General features: G+C 43.9%; 1 protein-coding gene across 6 annotated transcripts in view; it reads right to left on the bottom strand.

Annotated features, from left to right (window-relative positions):
- Positions 1-599: 599 nt before the first annotated feature.
- The window catches only part of GRB7 (growth factor receptor bound protein 7), a 252,688-nt gene continuing 236,470 nt past the window's right edge, over positions 600-16,817 (bottom strand). For all 6 annotated transcript variants that reach the window (XM_040330150.1, XM_040330145.1, XM_040330146.1 and 3 more), the window contains 3 exons: positions 13,005-13,092; positions 10,920-11,013; positions 600-1,366 (listed from right to left, as the gene is read on the bottom strand). In XM_040330150.1, the coding sequence (XP_040186084.1) occupies positions 1,220-1,366; positions 10,920-11,013; positions 13,005-13,092 (329 nt within the window). In that variant the 3' untranslated portion in view covers positions 600-1,219. The remainder of the gene's footprint in view (positions 1,367-10,919; positions 11,014-13,004; positions 13,093-16,817) is intronic.

The raw sequence follows: 16,817 nt of genomic DNA on the forward strand, positions 1-16,817 counted from the left end.
CTCTTTATTAAGATAACGTGGTGTTGGCCCAGGAACTATGCAGGCACCAGCAGATGAGAGGCCAATCAACCCTCTAGGATCAAGCTCAAGGAACCCCTAACAACTAGGGTGACCACATTTCCCAACTACCATTCAGGGACACCCCTCTTCCCAAAAATCAGCTTGTGCTGTAACGAATCACAGCACAGTGATTGGACACAAGAGGCGGGATTTATGATTTCTATAATCACCAAGCAGGGGGCGGGGATTGTGCTCCTCCAGGCATTCCCGGCCAGGACAAGTACTGTCAGTGAGTAAAGCGGTGATGCGGCGGCCTTTTTTGGGGGCCTTAGTTTGGCTTGGGGGGTGGCTGTGTCAGTTTCATTCTGGGACACTGTATTGTCCTGGAATGAAGGTGCACGGGACAGACCTGCAAAATGCGGGACTGTCCCGGGCAATCCGGGTCACGTGGTCACCCTACTAACAACCTCTTGAGAAACCCTAGAGTTCCACAGAACCCTGGTTGAGAATGGCTGCTGTAGACTTTGTAGGGCCTAGCTGTCATTTGTCAGGACTTTAACAAAGATAAACATCTGGTCCAAGCAGCACCCATATACCTGGATAGTGAACATTTCTTTTTTTATTAATGTGACACCTTTGGGTACATATAAATAATTTTTTTTTCTCTCTTCATTAAGTAGATTGAGATTAAAGCAGTCTGTACAAAAATAAGAGGAAATAGAAGGCAAAAATATATTGTTAGGATTTTTTGCATAAAATACGGGACAGTAAACTGGCCTTTATAGATATTTACAGTACAATGCGCTCAGCAACAGATGTACCAATTACATTCCTTGCTTGTACACAGCTCGGATGCCCTTCTCTTGCCATGTTTCAGCGGGCATAAGGAGATTATGGAAAGCTCCGCTTCCACTGGAATTCAGCCACCAAATGTCATCTGGCTGTCACAAGACAGTCTGTACCATCAGAAAGAAAAGAAAATAGGCGTAGCTTATTGTTTGAGTGCTTCCTGATAGAACTGCATCCACTAAGGTGAGGTTTACAGTAACAATTTAGCAATGTTTTTGTCTCCAGTACCAGCACTGGACTCATGCTGGCTTTCGCTGAGTAGTCTGATATAGTGGAACATCATTCATGTCGGTGGAACATCCATCTGAAGTCAATGCGTTTCCTTCAAGAGTCCTCCTCCAGGCTTCACAGTGTGGCATTCAGGACTTGGTTACAGTGCTACACAAGTGCAATAGTGCTTGAGAGTACATGAGAGAATACCCCGGTTGATCTGGTGAAACTCGACCAGCTGAATAAGGTCCATAAATTTGGTTTGTCCGTCATCCATAGAATAGAAGGGTCTACCATCTTCCTCACACTAGAGTAGGAAAAAAACAGAATAAAAAATGTATTTGTATATTTTATATTGCTGGCTTATTACCTTACTTTACATTGAACCCTTTGTGGTCTTAAAGCGGAACTTCACCCAAAAGGTGAAGTTCCACTTCTTTGCATCCCCTCCTTCACTGCCACATTTGCCAGTGGGGGGGAGTAGGTACCTGGTTTTGACAGGTAGCTGCTTCTTCTTCTGGTCAGATGCGCCGCAGCGATCTGAGCTGGAAGTTTGCCCCCTCCTCCCTCATCAGGGGTCCCAGAAGACTGCGGGACCATTCACAAAGCACAGTGCGGCTTGCACATGCGCAGTAGAAAAACCGACTGTGAAGCCGCAAGGCTTTACTGCCCGTTTCCCTCTCTTACGATGCCGGCGCCTGCACCAGAAGCCAGTTGAAGAATCGGTGAGGACATTGCTCAATCCCTGGACAGGTAAGTGTCTTTATATTAAAGTCAGCAGCTACAGTATTTGTAGCTGCTGACTTTTAAAGCGGTTGTAAAGCCATATAATCCACAGTATTAGATTACATTATGTGCCCCAATGTATGTTATTTATTTACATTAAAAAAATTATAAAGTCTCCATGTGACACTTTAGAGCAGGTCCACACAGGGGCGACTCTTCAGGCGACTTAGTCGCCTGACAAGTCGTGCTCCGCTCTATGGAACCGTTCTAATAGGAGCGTCTCAAGTCGCTCCGTCTTAGAAAAAGGTTCCTGTACTACTTTGGGACGACTTCAGGGCGACTTGCATTGACTTCAATACAGAAGTCATTTTGCAAGTCGCCTCTGAAGGCGTGGGCAGATCGCCTTGCCGAGTCGCTCGGCAAGTCGTGCTGCCCCAGGGTGAACCTGCTCTTACAAGTAGCGCTGTGATATAAAACAAATGAAAATAAGTGCAAAAGGTTCAAAAAAAGGGGCCAGATTCACAAAGGAGATACGACGGAGTATCTCAGATACTCCGTCGTATCTCTCAGAGTATCTATGCGACTGATTCATAGAACCAGTTACGCATAGATAGCCCTAAGATCCGACAGGTGTAATTGTTTTACACTGTCGGATCTTAGGATGCAGTACCGCGGCCGCCGCTGGGGGGAGTTTGCGTCGTAAACCAGCGTCGGGTATGCAAATTAGGAGTTACGGCGATCCACAACGGTTTTTCGCGTGTACGCTACGTCGCTGCTAGTCTAGTTTCCCGTCGCAAATTTAGTCGTCGTTTTGGGTGCCCTAACTTTACACAGCACACGTATGTGCTGTATAAAGTATGGCCGTCGTTCCCGCGTCGAAATTGAAAAATTCACGTCGTTTGCGTAAGACGTCCGGGAATACGGAAGTACGCTACGCATGTCGCCGTTCGAAAAAATGACGTCACTTCGCGCAAAGCACGGCGGGAATTTCGAAACGGAGCATGCGCAGTAGGTCCGGCGCGGGAGCGCGCCTAATTTAAATGGCACACACCCATTTGAATTACGCGGGCTTACGCCGGAGGCCGCCAGCATAGGTTTTCATTGCAAGTGCTTTGTGAATCAGGCACTTGCGATGAAAACTTGCGGTGGTGTAACGTATCTACGATACGTTACGCCGCCGCAGTTCTATGTGAATCTGGCCCAAAAAATCCATGCAACCCAATCCACCCAGTGCTGCTAGTAGTGATATTACACCACTTTAAAAATAATATAAAATAGTGCAGTCTTCTTAATTTCGAAATTCCTCCAACTCAAGACACCTCCTTACGTGCGCCATGATCCCTCTCTCTTTCTGATGAGAACTCACCGATTTTATATGCCTCCCATTCTCATGGTTGGCAAAAATAGCTTTTTGGTTCAAATCACCAACTCCAATATGGATGTCAAATCATGCCTCTGTGTTATTCACAATTGGGCAGATGTCATGTAGGAGAAAAGAGAAAACTTCCAATAACCAAACCACCAATATTTATTTAAAGATGAAATAAAAGAGCTGCTCACATTGATTAAAAACAATGCACAACAATTTAGTATAAAACTACATCAAGTGCTGTATCTATTGTTGGATCTCACCACCAACGGATATTCATTATTCCCGTCCTGGTGTGATATAAAAGAAAAAAAGGGGGGCAAAAGTAGCCCATGGGTCGGACTTTAAAGGCACAATGAACAGTGGCGGGTATACAAAGTTATTACAATGGCCTAGATTCAGGTAGGGCTGCGCACTCTTACGGAGGCACAGCGTACCGTTTTAACGCTGCGCCTCCGTAAATTACCTGCGCTACGCTTCATTCACGAAGCAGTAGCTCCGTAATTTGCGTGGGCGCTCCGTAAAAATGGCCGGCGTAAGCGCGCGTAATTTAAATGATCCCGTAGGGGGCATGGATCATTTAAATTAGGCACGTTCCCACGCCGAACGTAGTGCGCATGCTCCGTCGTGAAACTTTCCACGACGTGCATTGCGGCAAATGACGTTGCAAGGACGTCATTTGCTTGAACGTAAATGGCGTCCAGCGCCATTCACGATTCACTTACGCAAATGACGTAATTTTCAAACATCGCGACGCGGGAACGACGGGTATACTTAGCATTGGCTGCCCCTGCTAATAGCAGGAGCAGCCTTACGCGGAACCCGACGAACGCAAACGACGTAAAATGCGTACGCCGGGCGCGCGTACGGTTGTGAATCGGCGTGAGTATGCAATTTGCATACTCTACGCTGACCACTACGGTCACCATCGTAAGAATGCAGCCTACAATACGACGGCATAAGAGCCTTATGCCAGTCATATCTTAGGCTGCAGTCGGCGTAACGAGCTTTCTGAAAACAGAAAAGTCGTTACGCCGGCGCAACTAAGCAATTGCGCTGCGTAACTATGGATACGCAGACGCAATTGCTTACTGAATCCACCCCAATGTTTATTTATAGCAATACATGGTACAACAAGAAAATTTTGGAAGATATAAAAAAAATGCATAACAAAAAGTGAGCCCCTGCGCTACATTTGCCCCCCCCCCCTTTTTTTATATTTAACTTTCATACGGATGTGGCATAGGAGTGTTTTTCTTATATTTCCATCCCAATGTCTCCTCCGATCTGTTTGATAGCCGACAAATGTTTTGCCGTTTGTATGCAGAACACGGCCAACCCCCACACGGCTTTGTCCAAAGGAAATCCCAATCGTGTGTACGAGGCTTTAGTAGGTTTGCAGTTGTGCCGTACTCTTTCCATTTTTGGATGATGGATTGAACAGTGCTCTGTAAGATGTTCAAAGCTTGGGATATTTTTTTATAACCTAACCCTGATTTAAACTTCTCTGCAACTTCATCCCTGACCTGTCTGGTGTGTTCCTTAGCCTTCATTATGCTGTTTGTTAACTATGGTTCTCTAACACACTTCTGAGGGCTTCACAGAACAGCTGTATTTGTACTGAGATTTAATTACCCAGAAGTGGACTCTATTTACTAATTAGGTGACTTCTGAAGGAATTCATTTGCAAAAAAGTTTGCAAACCATTCATCATTTTCTTTCCACTTCACAATTATGTGCCACTTTGTGTTGGTCTATCACATAAAATCCCAATAAAATACATTTACGTTTTTGGTTGTAATATGACAACGTGTGGAGAATTTCAAGGGGTATGAATACTTTTTCAAGGCACTGTAAATTGTACTCAATATCCTTCAGAGAAAAAAAAAAGTAATAAAAAGTTTGATCTTTACAAATTGTGTTCCGCAATATGTTAAGTCAACAGTTTTTTTTAATCTCGTCCCTAAATGTTATAGGCGTTCAATCTTAAATGTCTAAATACACCCAGTTAATGGCAGTTTAATGGAAAGCTGACTAAAACTTTCTAGATCTGCAATGCAGATTCATCATAAAATGAACACATGTTGCTCAAAGCATGCCCAGAAAAGAATATCAGCAAGGGTGTAACTTGGGACTGGCCAGGTCTCTGGAGCCAGGTAGTCACTGAGGTTGATTTACTAAAGCAGTAAGTAATGTTTACTTGGCTTAGTAAATAAAGCAAAGCTGTCTTTACTTTGAAAACCAATCGTGTGATGGGGAATAAAAAAAGAAAAACGGACTCTAATTGTCAGCATTTTGGAGGTGCATCCTTGTACATGCAGCAGCTTTCCGCGCATGAATATTGGGCAGATTTAACCTCACAAAGATCCGCTAGTTCTTAGTAGTGTGTGAGCTTTGGCTGCTCCCCTACAATCCTATAATGGGCTACTTCATGGGCTTTTTTAAATTGTAAAATGATTTTTTTTTTAACCACTTCCCGACCGCCGCATGTAGATACACGTCGGCAGAATGGCACATCAACGTACCTGTACGTGCCTGTCTAGACGTGGGTCGGGGGTCCGATCGGGACCCCCCCCGCTACACGTGGCGGTCGGGTTCCCTCGGGGAGCGATCCGGGACGACGGCGCGGCTATTTGTTTATAGCCGCTCCGTCGCGATCGCTCACCGGAGCTGAAGAACGGGGAGAGCCGTATGTAAACACGGCTTCCCCGTGCTTCACTATGGCGCTGCATCGATCGAGTGATCCCCTTTATAGGGGAGACTCGATCGATGACGTCATTCCTACAGCCACACCCCCCTACAGTTGTAAACACACACTAAGTGTACACTAAATCCTACAGCGCCACCTGTGGTTAACTCCCAAACTGCAACTGTCATTTTCACAATAAAGAATGCAATTTAAATGCATTTTTTGCTGTGAAAATGACAATGGTCCCAAAAATGTGTCAAAATTGTCCGAAGTGTCCGCCATAATGTCGCAGTCATGAAAAAAATTGCTGATCGCCGCCATTAGTAGTAAAAAAAATAAAAATAATAAAAATGCAATAAAACTATCCCCTATTTTGTAAACGCTATAAATTTTGCGCAAACCAATCGATAAACGCTTATTGCGATTTTTTTTACCAAAAATAGGTAGAAGAATATGTATCGGCCTAAACTGAGGAAAAAAAAATGTATATATGTTTTTGGGGGATATTTATTATAGCAAAAAGTAAAAAATATTGCATTTTTTTTCAAAATTGTCGCTCTATTTTTGTTTATAGCGCAAAAAATAAAAACCGCAGAGGTGATCAAATACCACCAAAAGAAAGCTCTATTTGTGGAGAAAAAAGGACGCCAATTTTGTTTGGGAGCCACGTCGCACGACCGTGCAATTGTCTGTTAAAGCGACGCAGTCCCGAACTGTAAAAACACCTTGGGTCTTTAGGCAGCATATTGGTCCGGTCCTTAAGTGGTTAAATTGTAAAAAATAACAAAATAAAATTATAAAAAACAAAAAATATGATTTTTTTAAATTGAAAAAATTACAACATAAAATAATGAAAACAAAAAATATGATTTTTTTTTAATTGTAAAAAAATAAAATAAAAAATATGTTTTTTTCCAAATGGTAAAAAATAACAAAATAAAAATATGATTTTTTTTATTGTAAAAGATATAAAAATAAAATAATAAAAAACTAAAAATATTATGATTTTTTTTTTCAATGTGTTAGGAGCCCCATTGAGGGGCATAGGTGAAAAAGCAGAGAAAAGGAATGGGGACAGAGATTTCCCAGTCCCTTTCTCTGTAGCCTCAGCTGCCATGGGGGTTAATCAGGGGGAAACTGCATTGCACAGGGTGAATAGTGTGTGCCCAGGCACACCCTGTGCGCACGTCTATGCCTGACCTGCTACTCTCTCCAGCGATATCCACAAGTGTCTAAGCTGTCCAGGACTGTCAATCAAGTCACTTAGCCAATCAAGAGAGAGAAGGGGCGGGGCTGGGTTAGGGTTCTGTGTCTGAATGGACACACCGAGCTGTGACTCGGCTCGGCTGCCCCATAGCAAGCTCCTGGCTGTGGGGGCAATCAAAAGGAGGGAGGAGTCAGGAGCACAGAAGAGGGACCCGAGAAGAGGAGGATCCAGGCTGCTCTGTGCAAAACCAACTGCACATAGGAGGTAAGTATAACAGGTTTGTTATTTATTTATATTTTTTTAAACTAGACTTTACAATCACTTTAAACCTTGGTGAAATGTATACTGCCACAGCAATAAATAGTATCTTATCACAGCAATACCAGGAGTGATAATACTATCATGGCGGAAATGTCATTCAAAGAATGTTTTAGTTGAAATTTCCTGGCCACAATTTGTTCAGTAAACATGCAATATTTTGAGGGGTGTGCCTTTTAGGAAAAGTGAAAATATTCACCAACACACCATGGAACTTCAAATGAAGCCAGAACGTTTTAATAAAGAATGATCACATCACAGAATGGAAGGTGCAGTGTTTCAGAGCCTCGTAGGACCCCTTCGTCAGACGTGTGACCCCTGATGAAGGGGGGCTGTGTGGCTCAGGAACATTGCAACCTTCTTATCTGAGATGTGATCATTCTTCAATAAAACGTTCGGACTTAATTTGAAAGTCCATGGTGTGTTGACGAATATTTTTATGGTGTCTCCAGCTGGTGGTCGCTGCAACACACAATATTTCAAAGCCTTCTCCAGGAACGTGTTCTATCCCCCTCCCGCCGAGCGTACCCATATATGCTGCCTCGGCTTTAAGGATTTATACCAGGATGATGCCCACAGCTGCAGGCATCATCCCGGTACCATTTTTTAGAGCCAGCGGTTGGCTTTCCAGGGAAAACAACCGATGCGGCTAAAAGCCGCTCGGTTGTTATCCCGGAGAATCGAGAATGGGACATCCCCCCTCCTCCCGCCACCTTCCGTCACACTTACGGGGCCTCCCGTCCCACTGGGAGACGCAATCGACGATCCGCCTCTTCCGGCGTCTAGACAGAGACTGTCACCAAGCCGGAAACGGCTTTGTTCCAGTCTTCTGTATGTAAATACGAAAGCGACGTCTCAACGTCACTTCCGGTTTACTCAGCTGCCAATGGTGCCGGTTTTTAAAAAAAAATGACAGTATTTAGAATCGCCGTTTTTGGCGATCTGAATACTTTGAAGTGCAAAGGAGGGATTTGGGGTCTTTAGATTCCCGATCCCTCCATAAAGAGTACCTGTCACCACCTATTACTGTGACAAGGGATGTTTACATTCCTTGTGACGGCAATAAAAGTAATCAAAATTAATGTAAAAATAAATATATAAAATAAATGAGGAAAAATAAATAATAGTGTAAAAATAAATAAATGAAATTAATAAAGAACTTTTTTTCAAAGCCCCCCCGAGAGCTTGCGCAGTAAAGAAACTGCACGCGCAAGTTGCGCCGCAGTGTTCAAATCACACATGTGCGGTATTTCTGCGATCCTCAGAGCGAGAGCGATAATTCTAACACTAGACCTCCTCTGTAACTCTAACCTGGTAACCGTTAATTTTTTTTTAAAGCGTTGCCTATGGAGATTTTTAGGTACCGTAGTTTGTTGCCATTTCATGAGTGTGCACAATTTTAAAGCGTGACATGTTTGGTATCTATTTACTTGGCGTAACATCATCTTTCACATTATACAAACAAATTGGGCTAACTTTACTGTTTAGTTTTTTTTAAATTCACGAAAATTTGTATTTTCCCCCAAAATGTTGCGTTTGAGGCCGGGTACACACGGACAAACATGTATGGTGAAAGCGGTCCGTCGGACCGTTTTCACCATACATGTCTGCCAGAGGGCTTCTGTACGATGGTTGTACACACCATCGTACAGAAGTCCGCGCGTAAACAATACGCGGGGCGTGTCCGCGGTGTCGCCGCGTCGATGACGCGGTATCGCCGCGACAATGACGCGGCGACGTGCGCGGCCCGCCTTTAAAATGCTTCCACGCATGCGTCGAAGTCATTCGACGCATGCGAGGGACGGCGGGCGCCTGGACATGTACGGTAGGTCTGTACTGACGACCGTACATGTCCGAGCGGGCTGAATTCCAGCGGGCTGTTTTAAAACAAGTCCAGGAATATTTGTCTGCTGGGAAAAGGCCCGGCGGGCAAATGTTTGCTGGAATTCGGCCCGCTCGCGCCCACACACGAGCAAACATGTCTGCTGAAACTGGCCTGCGGGCCAGTTTCAGCAGACATGTTTGCTCGTGAGTATGGGGCCTAAAAGACCACTGCACAAATACCGTGTGACATAAAATATTGCAACAATCGCCATTTTATTCTCTAGATTCTCTGCTAAAATATATATTTTATGTTTGAAGGTTCTAAGTAATTTTCTATCAACAAATACAAATTGTAACTTTAACTTTGTAAACACTATGGCCCGGATTCACGTAGAGCGGCGTATATTTGCACGGGCGTAGCGCATCTCATATGCGCTACGCCAACGTAACATTGAGAGGCAAAAACAGTATTCACAAAGCACCCGCTCCCAACGTTGCGCCGGCGTAACGTAAATTGTCCGGGGTAAGCCCGCTTAATTCAAAGTAGGAAGAAAAAGTGGGCGTGATCCATTTAAATTAAGCTTGACCCCATGCAAATGATGGGCCGAACCAACTACGCATGCGCGTGCATGCTCAGAATAACGTTGAATTTACTCCCTAAAATACGACAGCTGAATGCCTACTACGTGAACGTAACCTACGCCCAGCCCCATTCACGTACGACTTACATAAACAACGTAAAATACGACAGCTGTTCCGTCGTCCATACCTTTGCATGGGATGCGCCTCCTATAGGTGGAATAACTTTACGCTGGACGTACGCCTTACGTAAACAGCGTAGATTACAGCGACGGGTGCAAGTACGTTCGTGAATCGGCGTATCTAGGTCATTTACATATTCGATGCGTAAATCAATGGAAGCACCCCTTGCGGCCAGCGTAAATATGCGCCCAAGATACGACGGCGTAGGAAACTTACGTCGGTCGTATGAAGCCAAAATTCAGGCGTATCTTACTTGGAGAATCAGGTGCATAGATACGACGGCGCATCCGTGCACTTACGCGGCGTATCAGTAGATACGTCGGCGTAAGTGCTTTAAGAATCCGGGCCTAAATGTCAGAAATAGACTTATGCCTCGTACACACTGACGGATCTGAGTTTTTTCATCAGAAATTCCAATGAATTCCAACAGAATTGGAACAGATATAGAACATGTTATATTTTTCTCTGATGGAATTCAGTCGGAATTCCGATGTAATTTGGCTGGGCAAAAGCCTGATCGTGTGTACGCGGCATTAATCATGAAAGGGCTATCGGAATATTCATGGTTTAAGGAGAAGTGGACCCAAAAAAGTTTGCAAGCTGCCACTGATGAATATTGCTGGCTGCCTGGTTGTTACACTGGTCTGATTTGATTCGTTGCTTGCATGTTTTAGGTTATAGTCTCAGAAAATACAGAGGACGGAGACTGGCAGGCAGCTATTATTTTCAGAAGAATGTAAGCAGTTGTATTCTTTGTGTTCCCCTCACTACGAGTTTCCTTTAAATTTTCTGTAATTATTAAAAACTGCTTATCTAGCAAAAATACTAATGGCTCCAGGGTTACATCATAAATCCTTATCAGTTGGGTTTAATTTAACCGCTAGTTATTTCAGTGCCATAATCGCTTTGCATAATGCACCATGTTCTCCTCACGTTCTCCAGTTGCACTGAGGTCAACCACATACCGGTAGGATGAGGTAGTGCTTGATCTTCTGCAAGTGACACAATGACAGGACAAATCCTTTGGGATTTCTTGTGCTTTCTCGTACCAGGAAAACTCTGTGGGGGGATAAGAGAGAGTATCTATGTCAGAAGACAAGAGAAGATGTGTAGTATTTCATTTCATACCATTGCCCATGACTAGAACAATCCAAACAATTTGCCATCTCTTTGTCCACTTTTAACACTCAATGACAACAAGTTTCCTGCTTTCAATAGTCAGATAATAGTCAACCTTGGGGCAGAGGTTCCTTACCCTGTTAGTGCTGTAATTTGTCTTTCAACAGAGGTACTAACATCCTATGATATGGCAATCATTACACACCAACATATAAGATCATAATCATGTCGAGAGTAATCTGAAACATTTGTCAACGGATCTAAAGGGCTTTTATTGTTTGGCGAAGATTTAGCCGAATTCTCTTTTGCACCTCTTGATAGTTAAAAGTCAAATACCACAAATACAGGCAACCCTACTGAAACTCAAAAGTATAGAAGCCAGAAACGATAATCATCTGCCATGTTCACGAGACCAGAAATGGCAGCCTACGTGTTACTTTCACGACAGTTGTACCTTAAATTAACCCCTAAAATGAATCCTTAATTTCCATAAGAAAAACGGGGTCGACTTATCCCCCCCCCAACATTCATTGTTAGTAGAAACAAAGGGGATATGATTTCAATTTACAAATACCATACTGGTGACCCCACAATAGGGTTAAAACTTTTTTGTGGAAGGGAGTTTAAAAAGACACGTGGCCACTCAATAAAATAAGAAAAGAGGTTTAACCTTAAACATACGTAGAGGGTTCTTTACTGTAAGAGCAGCAAGGATGTGGAATTCCCTTCCACAGGCGGTGGTCTCAGCGGGGGGCATTGATAGTTTAAAAAAACTTTTAGATAAGCACCTGAACGCAACATACAGGAATATACAATGTAATACTGACATATAATCACACACATAGGTTGGACTTAATGGACTTGTGTCTTTTTTCAACCTCACCTACTGTGCAAATATGTAAAGACTTTTAGATTAGAGGCTTGTCTTGGGAAAGCCGGCAGACCCATAGCTAGTGATGGTTGAATCTGCCCAGGTTCGATTCACCAAGGATTTGGCAAATCTTGTTCGAAATTTTTAAATCCCAAACTTAGAGGTGAATCCCACTGAAGTCCATGGAGTCAAGTGTTGTCCTATTCTGATTATGTTTAGGGCTAATATGCAAACCAATGTTATAAATAAGCATGGGAAGTTGGGCACTGCCAGAAATGACATGTACTGTATCAAAGCAAAAAAATCTTCAAAAAAAGAAGAACCTTTACAGTGGGTAGAGGATCTCTTTATGTGGCAATAAGGGAAACATTGAAAATACACAAACTCTTTAAATAACATGTTTTCCCTAAACCTGTATACAGGGTTAAGGGATAATATGATTTTCACGGACAGCCAGAGCAATGGCACTGGTAAAGCAAATTTGTCTGTGAAATTGCTTTTGTGTTTTTAGAATGAACGTGTCTTAAAGGCTAAGTTTACCTTTCAGAACATGTTATACCAATATCCAGGGTGTAACATGTAACTAAATGAGAATCCCCGGAGCCCCGTTGTGACAGCGGACCGAGGATCTTCTCCCTGAGCCCGCTATCACAATTTAAAAAAAAACATGGCTTGGTGGGGTATTCTGTGGGAGAACTACAATTTTCATCAGCCATTACTGCTGAGAACTTGTAGTTGCTGCAGTTAGTGCCGGTTTAACTGGTCTGTCTCTGTAAATGCTGGCACAATACAATATGGCGAAAAAATATATTTATGAGTTCATGTAATGTCTGTGAAAGTTTAATCTTCGCTTGGAGTCTGGCTATGGTAAGAAATGTTCACAGTATATATAAAATATAATAATTATATAGATTTAAACCACATTAGCAAGATATGTTTACAGTAAACAGAAGAGTAACGCCGTTTTGATGATGGGCGTTATTATGAGTGAAGATTCACTTAGAAGTGTGGAGAAAATCAGAGATAGTGATGACAAGATAGCAAGGCTTTCTGGTCTTACCCGTCCGCCATTCCTTGCTGCATCATGAGGCGATGAGTCTCATCTCTTGATAGACGCCCATGATACCACGCCTGAGTCTTGTGTATGACTGTTGAAAAATAAGATCGGTAAACTATCTGCAGACTTGTAGCTAATACAGACTGAATTCACTGGAGAGAGGGTACAGTTGGCTATACACTAATACATTCGTATGAATTTTTTTGTACATTTAATGACTGGACCAATGCCATTTCCCAAACTAAGAACCACAAACACTGGGAGAGATTTACTAAAACTGGAAGTCACAGACTATGGTGCAGCTGTGCAGGGTAACCAATCAGCTTCTAACTTCAGCTTGTTCAATTACCTTTGACAGTAAGACTGGGTTCACACTTGTCTGACAAACGCTCCGACATTGGGTGCTCATGTCGCATGACGTGTGAAAATCTCTTCCGACTTCTCTGCTCTCTCCGGCCTCTTCTTCACGCTCTTCAGCTCTTCTCCTGCTGTCCGGTGTCTTCTGCTGGGCTCCTCCACTATCTTCTGCTCTTTTGTCTGCTCTTTTGCTAGTTCTTGCCCGGTCTTCTCCTTCGCCTTCTTCCCTCTGCTCTTCTTCCGGTGTTGACTCGATGCTCTCTCCCGCTGTAATGTTGTGTGCGCAACGACTTATATAGGCTTGGGGCGGGGTCACTGGGTGATGTCATCTGGTGACCCGCCCCCCTTATGAAGTCACCGCCCGGGGCATGGTGGGATGGTGGTGGGGGCCCCCTATTAAAGGGGGCTTTCAGATTCCGATAAGCCCCCCGCCCGCAGACCTCGACAACCAACGGCCAGGGTTGTTGGGAAGAGGCCCTTGTCCTCATCAACATGGGGACAGGGTGCTTTGGGGTGGGGAGGCGCAGGGCCCCCCCTGCCCCAAACCACCCAACCCCCATGATGAGGGTATGCGGTCTGGTACGGTTCAGGAGGGGGGGTCACTCGCTCATCCCCACCCCCCTTTTCTGACCGGCCGGGCCGCGTGCATGGATAAGGGTCTGGTATCTGGGATCGAAGTTGGATCCATGTTCATTGCAGTCTGACTTCAAGTCACAGGGCAAAGTCGGATCCAAAGTAGTACAACTGTCGTGTTGAACCAGTGTGAACCCAGTCTCAGGCTTGGCTCACACTGCCATGACCTGAAAGTTGCGGCTTTGTCAGGTGACTTTCTGACGATTTGCTAGTGGCTTGAGTATGCAACTTTATGCAACTTCAATATAGATGAGGATCTGACTTGAAGGCGACTTCCATTAAAGTCTATAGGCATCAGTCAGATAGAAGTCACCTTTCACATGTCACGCCACTTGGGGTCTCACAAGTTGGATCCAAAGTCACGTTCGTGTGAACCAAGTCTTAAAGTGTAAGTTTATCCTAAAACTAAAATCACTAAATTTACTACACACAATCTAAGACTAACCAATCTAACTCTGTAAAGCAAAAATCGCTATACAAACCTTTTCTGAAGCCAGTTTCCAGTGGCGGAAGCTCGGACACAGCCGACAACGGCTGGGAAATGCCTGGGAAGTGACATCACCCATAGACTTGCTATGGGACTTTCCGTTGTCAGCTGCCTCTTCTGCACACTCCCTCACACTAAAGTCGCCGCTGACAGCTCAGCATGGCATTGGATCAAAGCAGCTGCAGGAAAGGTATATATAGCGATTTCTTCTTTACAGGGCTAGATAGATTAATCTTAGATTGTGGATGCCTGTAGATGTAGAGATTTTAGTTTCAGTCTGAACTTCTACTTTAAACCTGGAAAGTAATTGGTTTCTATGCAGAGCTGCACCAGATGTTGCACTCTCCAGTTTTAGTAAATCCGCCTACTGTTAAAAATTAATCTATTCACAAAAAAAAAAAACTCCATGCCGCTCCTTCAAATTTTCATGTCACTGGGATTGAAAATGAACGTCGATTTGACACTTCTAATGATTACAAAATCAAAAAACTTTCTTAAAACAAAAGATTTCAAACAGAATTCTAATAGAGTATAACCAGCATAATTTTCCAGAAAGGGGGAACACAGAAAGCAAGAAAATGATAACCAGGGTTTTAACACTTTCCTACTATTTAATTCCCATTTTTTAACCAAATTGGTTCTTCAAATTTTTTTCTTTTTTTTTAAATGCTTTTAGTCACAAAGTAAAATTCTGTAATGGGAGCTGACTTCAGAATTCCAATAACCGCACCAAATTTTTATAGCTTGGATGCAGAAATGTAAATGCAGATACCAGGGCTGTCTTTAATATTGATTAATATCGGCAAACATTTTCTTTGGCCTTCTCAAATCCACTTAAAGCGGAGGTTCACCCATAGCTTACACATTTTCCCCTTAGATTCCTGCTAGTTTTGTCTAGGGGAATCGGCTATTTGTTTTAAAATATGAGCAGTACTTACCCGTTTACGAGATGCATCTTCTCCGCCGCTTCCGGGTATGGGCTGCGGGACTGGGCGTTCCTTCTTGATTGACAGTCTTCCGAGAGGCTTCCGACGGTCGCATCCATCGCGTCACGATTTTCAGAAAGAAGCCGAACGTCGGTGCGCAGGCGCAGTATAGAGCCGCACCGACGTTCGGCTTCTTTCGGCTACGAGTGACGCGATGGATGCGACCGTCGGAAGCCTCTCGGAAGACTGTCAATCAAGAAGGAACGCCCGCTCCCGAAGACCCATACCCGGAAGCGACGGAAGAAGATGCATCTCGAAAACGGGTAAGTACGGATCATATTTTAAAACAAATGGCCGATTCCCCTAGACACAACGAGCAGGAATCTAAGGGGAAAATAGGAAAAAAAAAGGAATTGGGTGAACTCCCGCTTTAACTATTCGCAGGCAGTTCGGGCTCAAGGGGAAGCTGCATTGGGTCCCACAATGACTGGGCCCTGGGCAGCTGCCCATGTTGCCCAGTATTAAAGATGGCCTTGGCAGATAAACACATTAGTAAAATAATATCTATAGGCGATTAAGTTCGCATGTGCCGCGCTATATAAGTTTTCATTCATTCATTCATTCAATATTTTAGGCTTAACTGTACTTTTAGCGCAGTTAAATTAAAGCGGAGGTCCGCCTAAAATAAATAAATATTAAAAGCCAGCAGCTACAAATACTGCAGCTGCTGACTTTTAATAAATGGACACTTACCTGTCCATGGTCCCCGCGATGTCAGCAGCCGGAGCCGATCAATCGCTCGGCTCTTGGCTGCCCCCACCGCCATCCTCTGTGAGGGAATCAAGAAGTGAAGCGTTGCAGCTTCACTTCCCGGTTCCCTACTGCACATGCGCGAGTCGCGCTGCGTGTCCTAACTGGTCCCCACTGTCTTGTGACACCTGTGTGTTTCTAGGGAGACAGCGGGGGAGGGGCGTGACCTTCATGGGAGTTTATGCCCGGAAGTGGGTGCGAATATTATGCAGGTATCTGCACCCCCTCCCCCTGAAAGGTGTCAAAAGTGACACCGGAGGGGGAGAGGGTTCCGAAAAGTGGAGGTTCCATTTTTGTGTGGACCACCACTTTAAGACTGGCCATAAATGTTTGTGAGCTGATTGTAAAAAAACTCAATGGATTTCACATTCACAGTGATGTGGATAGAGGAATCCTACCTTCTGTGTTATTGTATTCTGACAGTGGGGACTCTGCTGTCAGAATACACAGATCAGAGCTGAAGACAATTGGCTGCAGTGTTGAAAGATATAAAAAAATACCAACAAGCTGGTTCAAGAGAAATCAATCATTAGACTTCTCTAATATGACAATGGCCATAGATGGATGGAACTGGCAAAATTGTGTTCCATCTATGGCCAGTTT

This window comes from Rana temporaria, chromosome 12, assembly GCF_905171775.1.
Source record: "Rana temporaria chromosome 12, aRanTem1.1, whole genome shotgun sequence".
In the NCBI taxonomy this organism is placed as follows: Eukaryota; Metazoa; Chordata; class Amphibia; order Anura; family Ranidae; genus Rana; species Rana temporaria.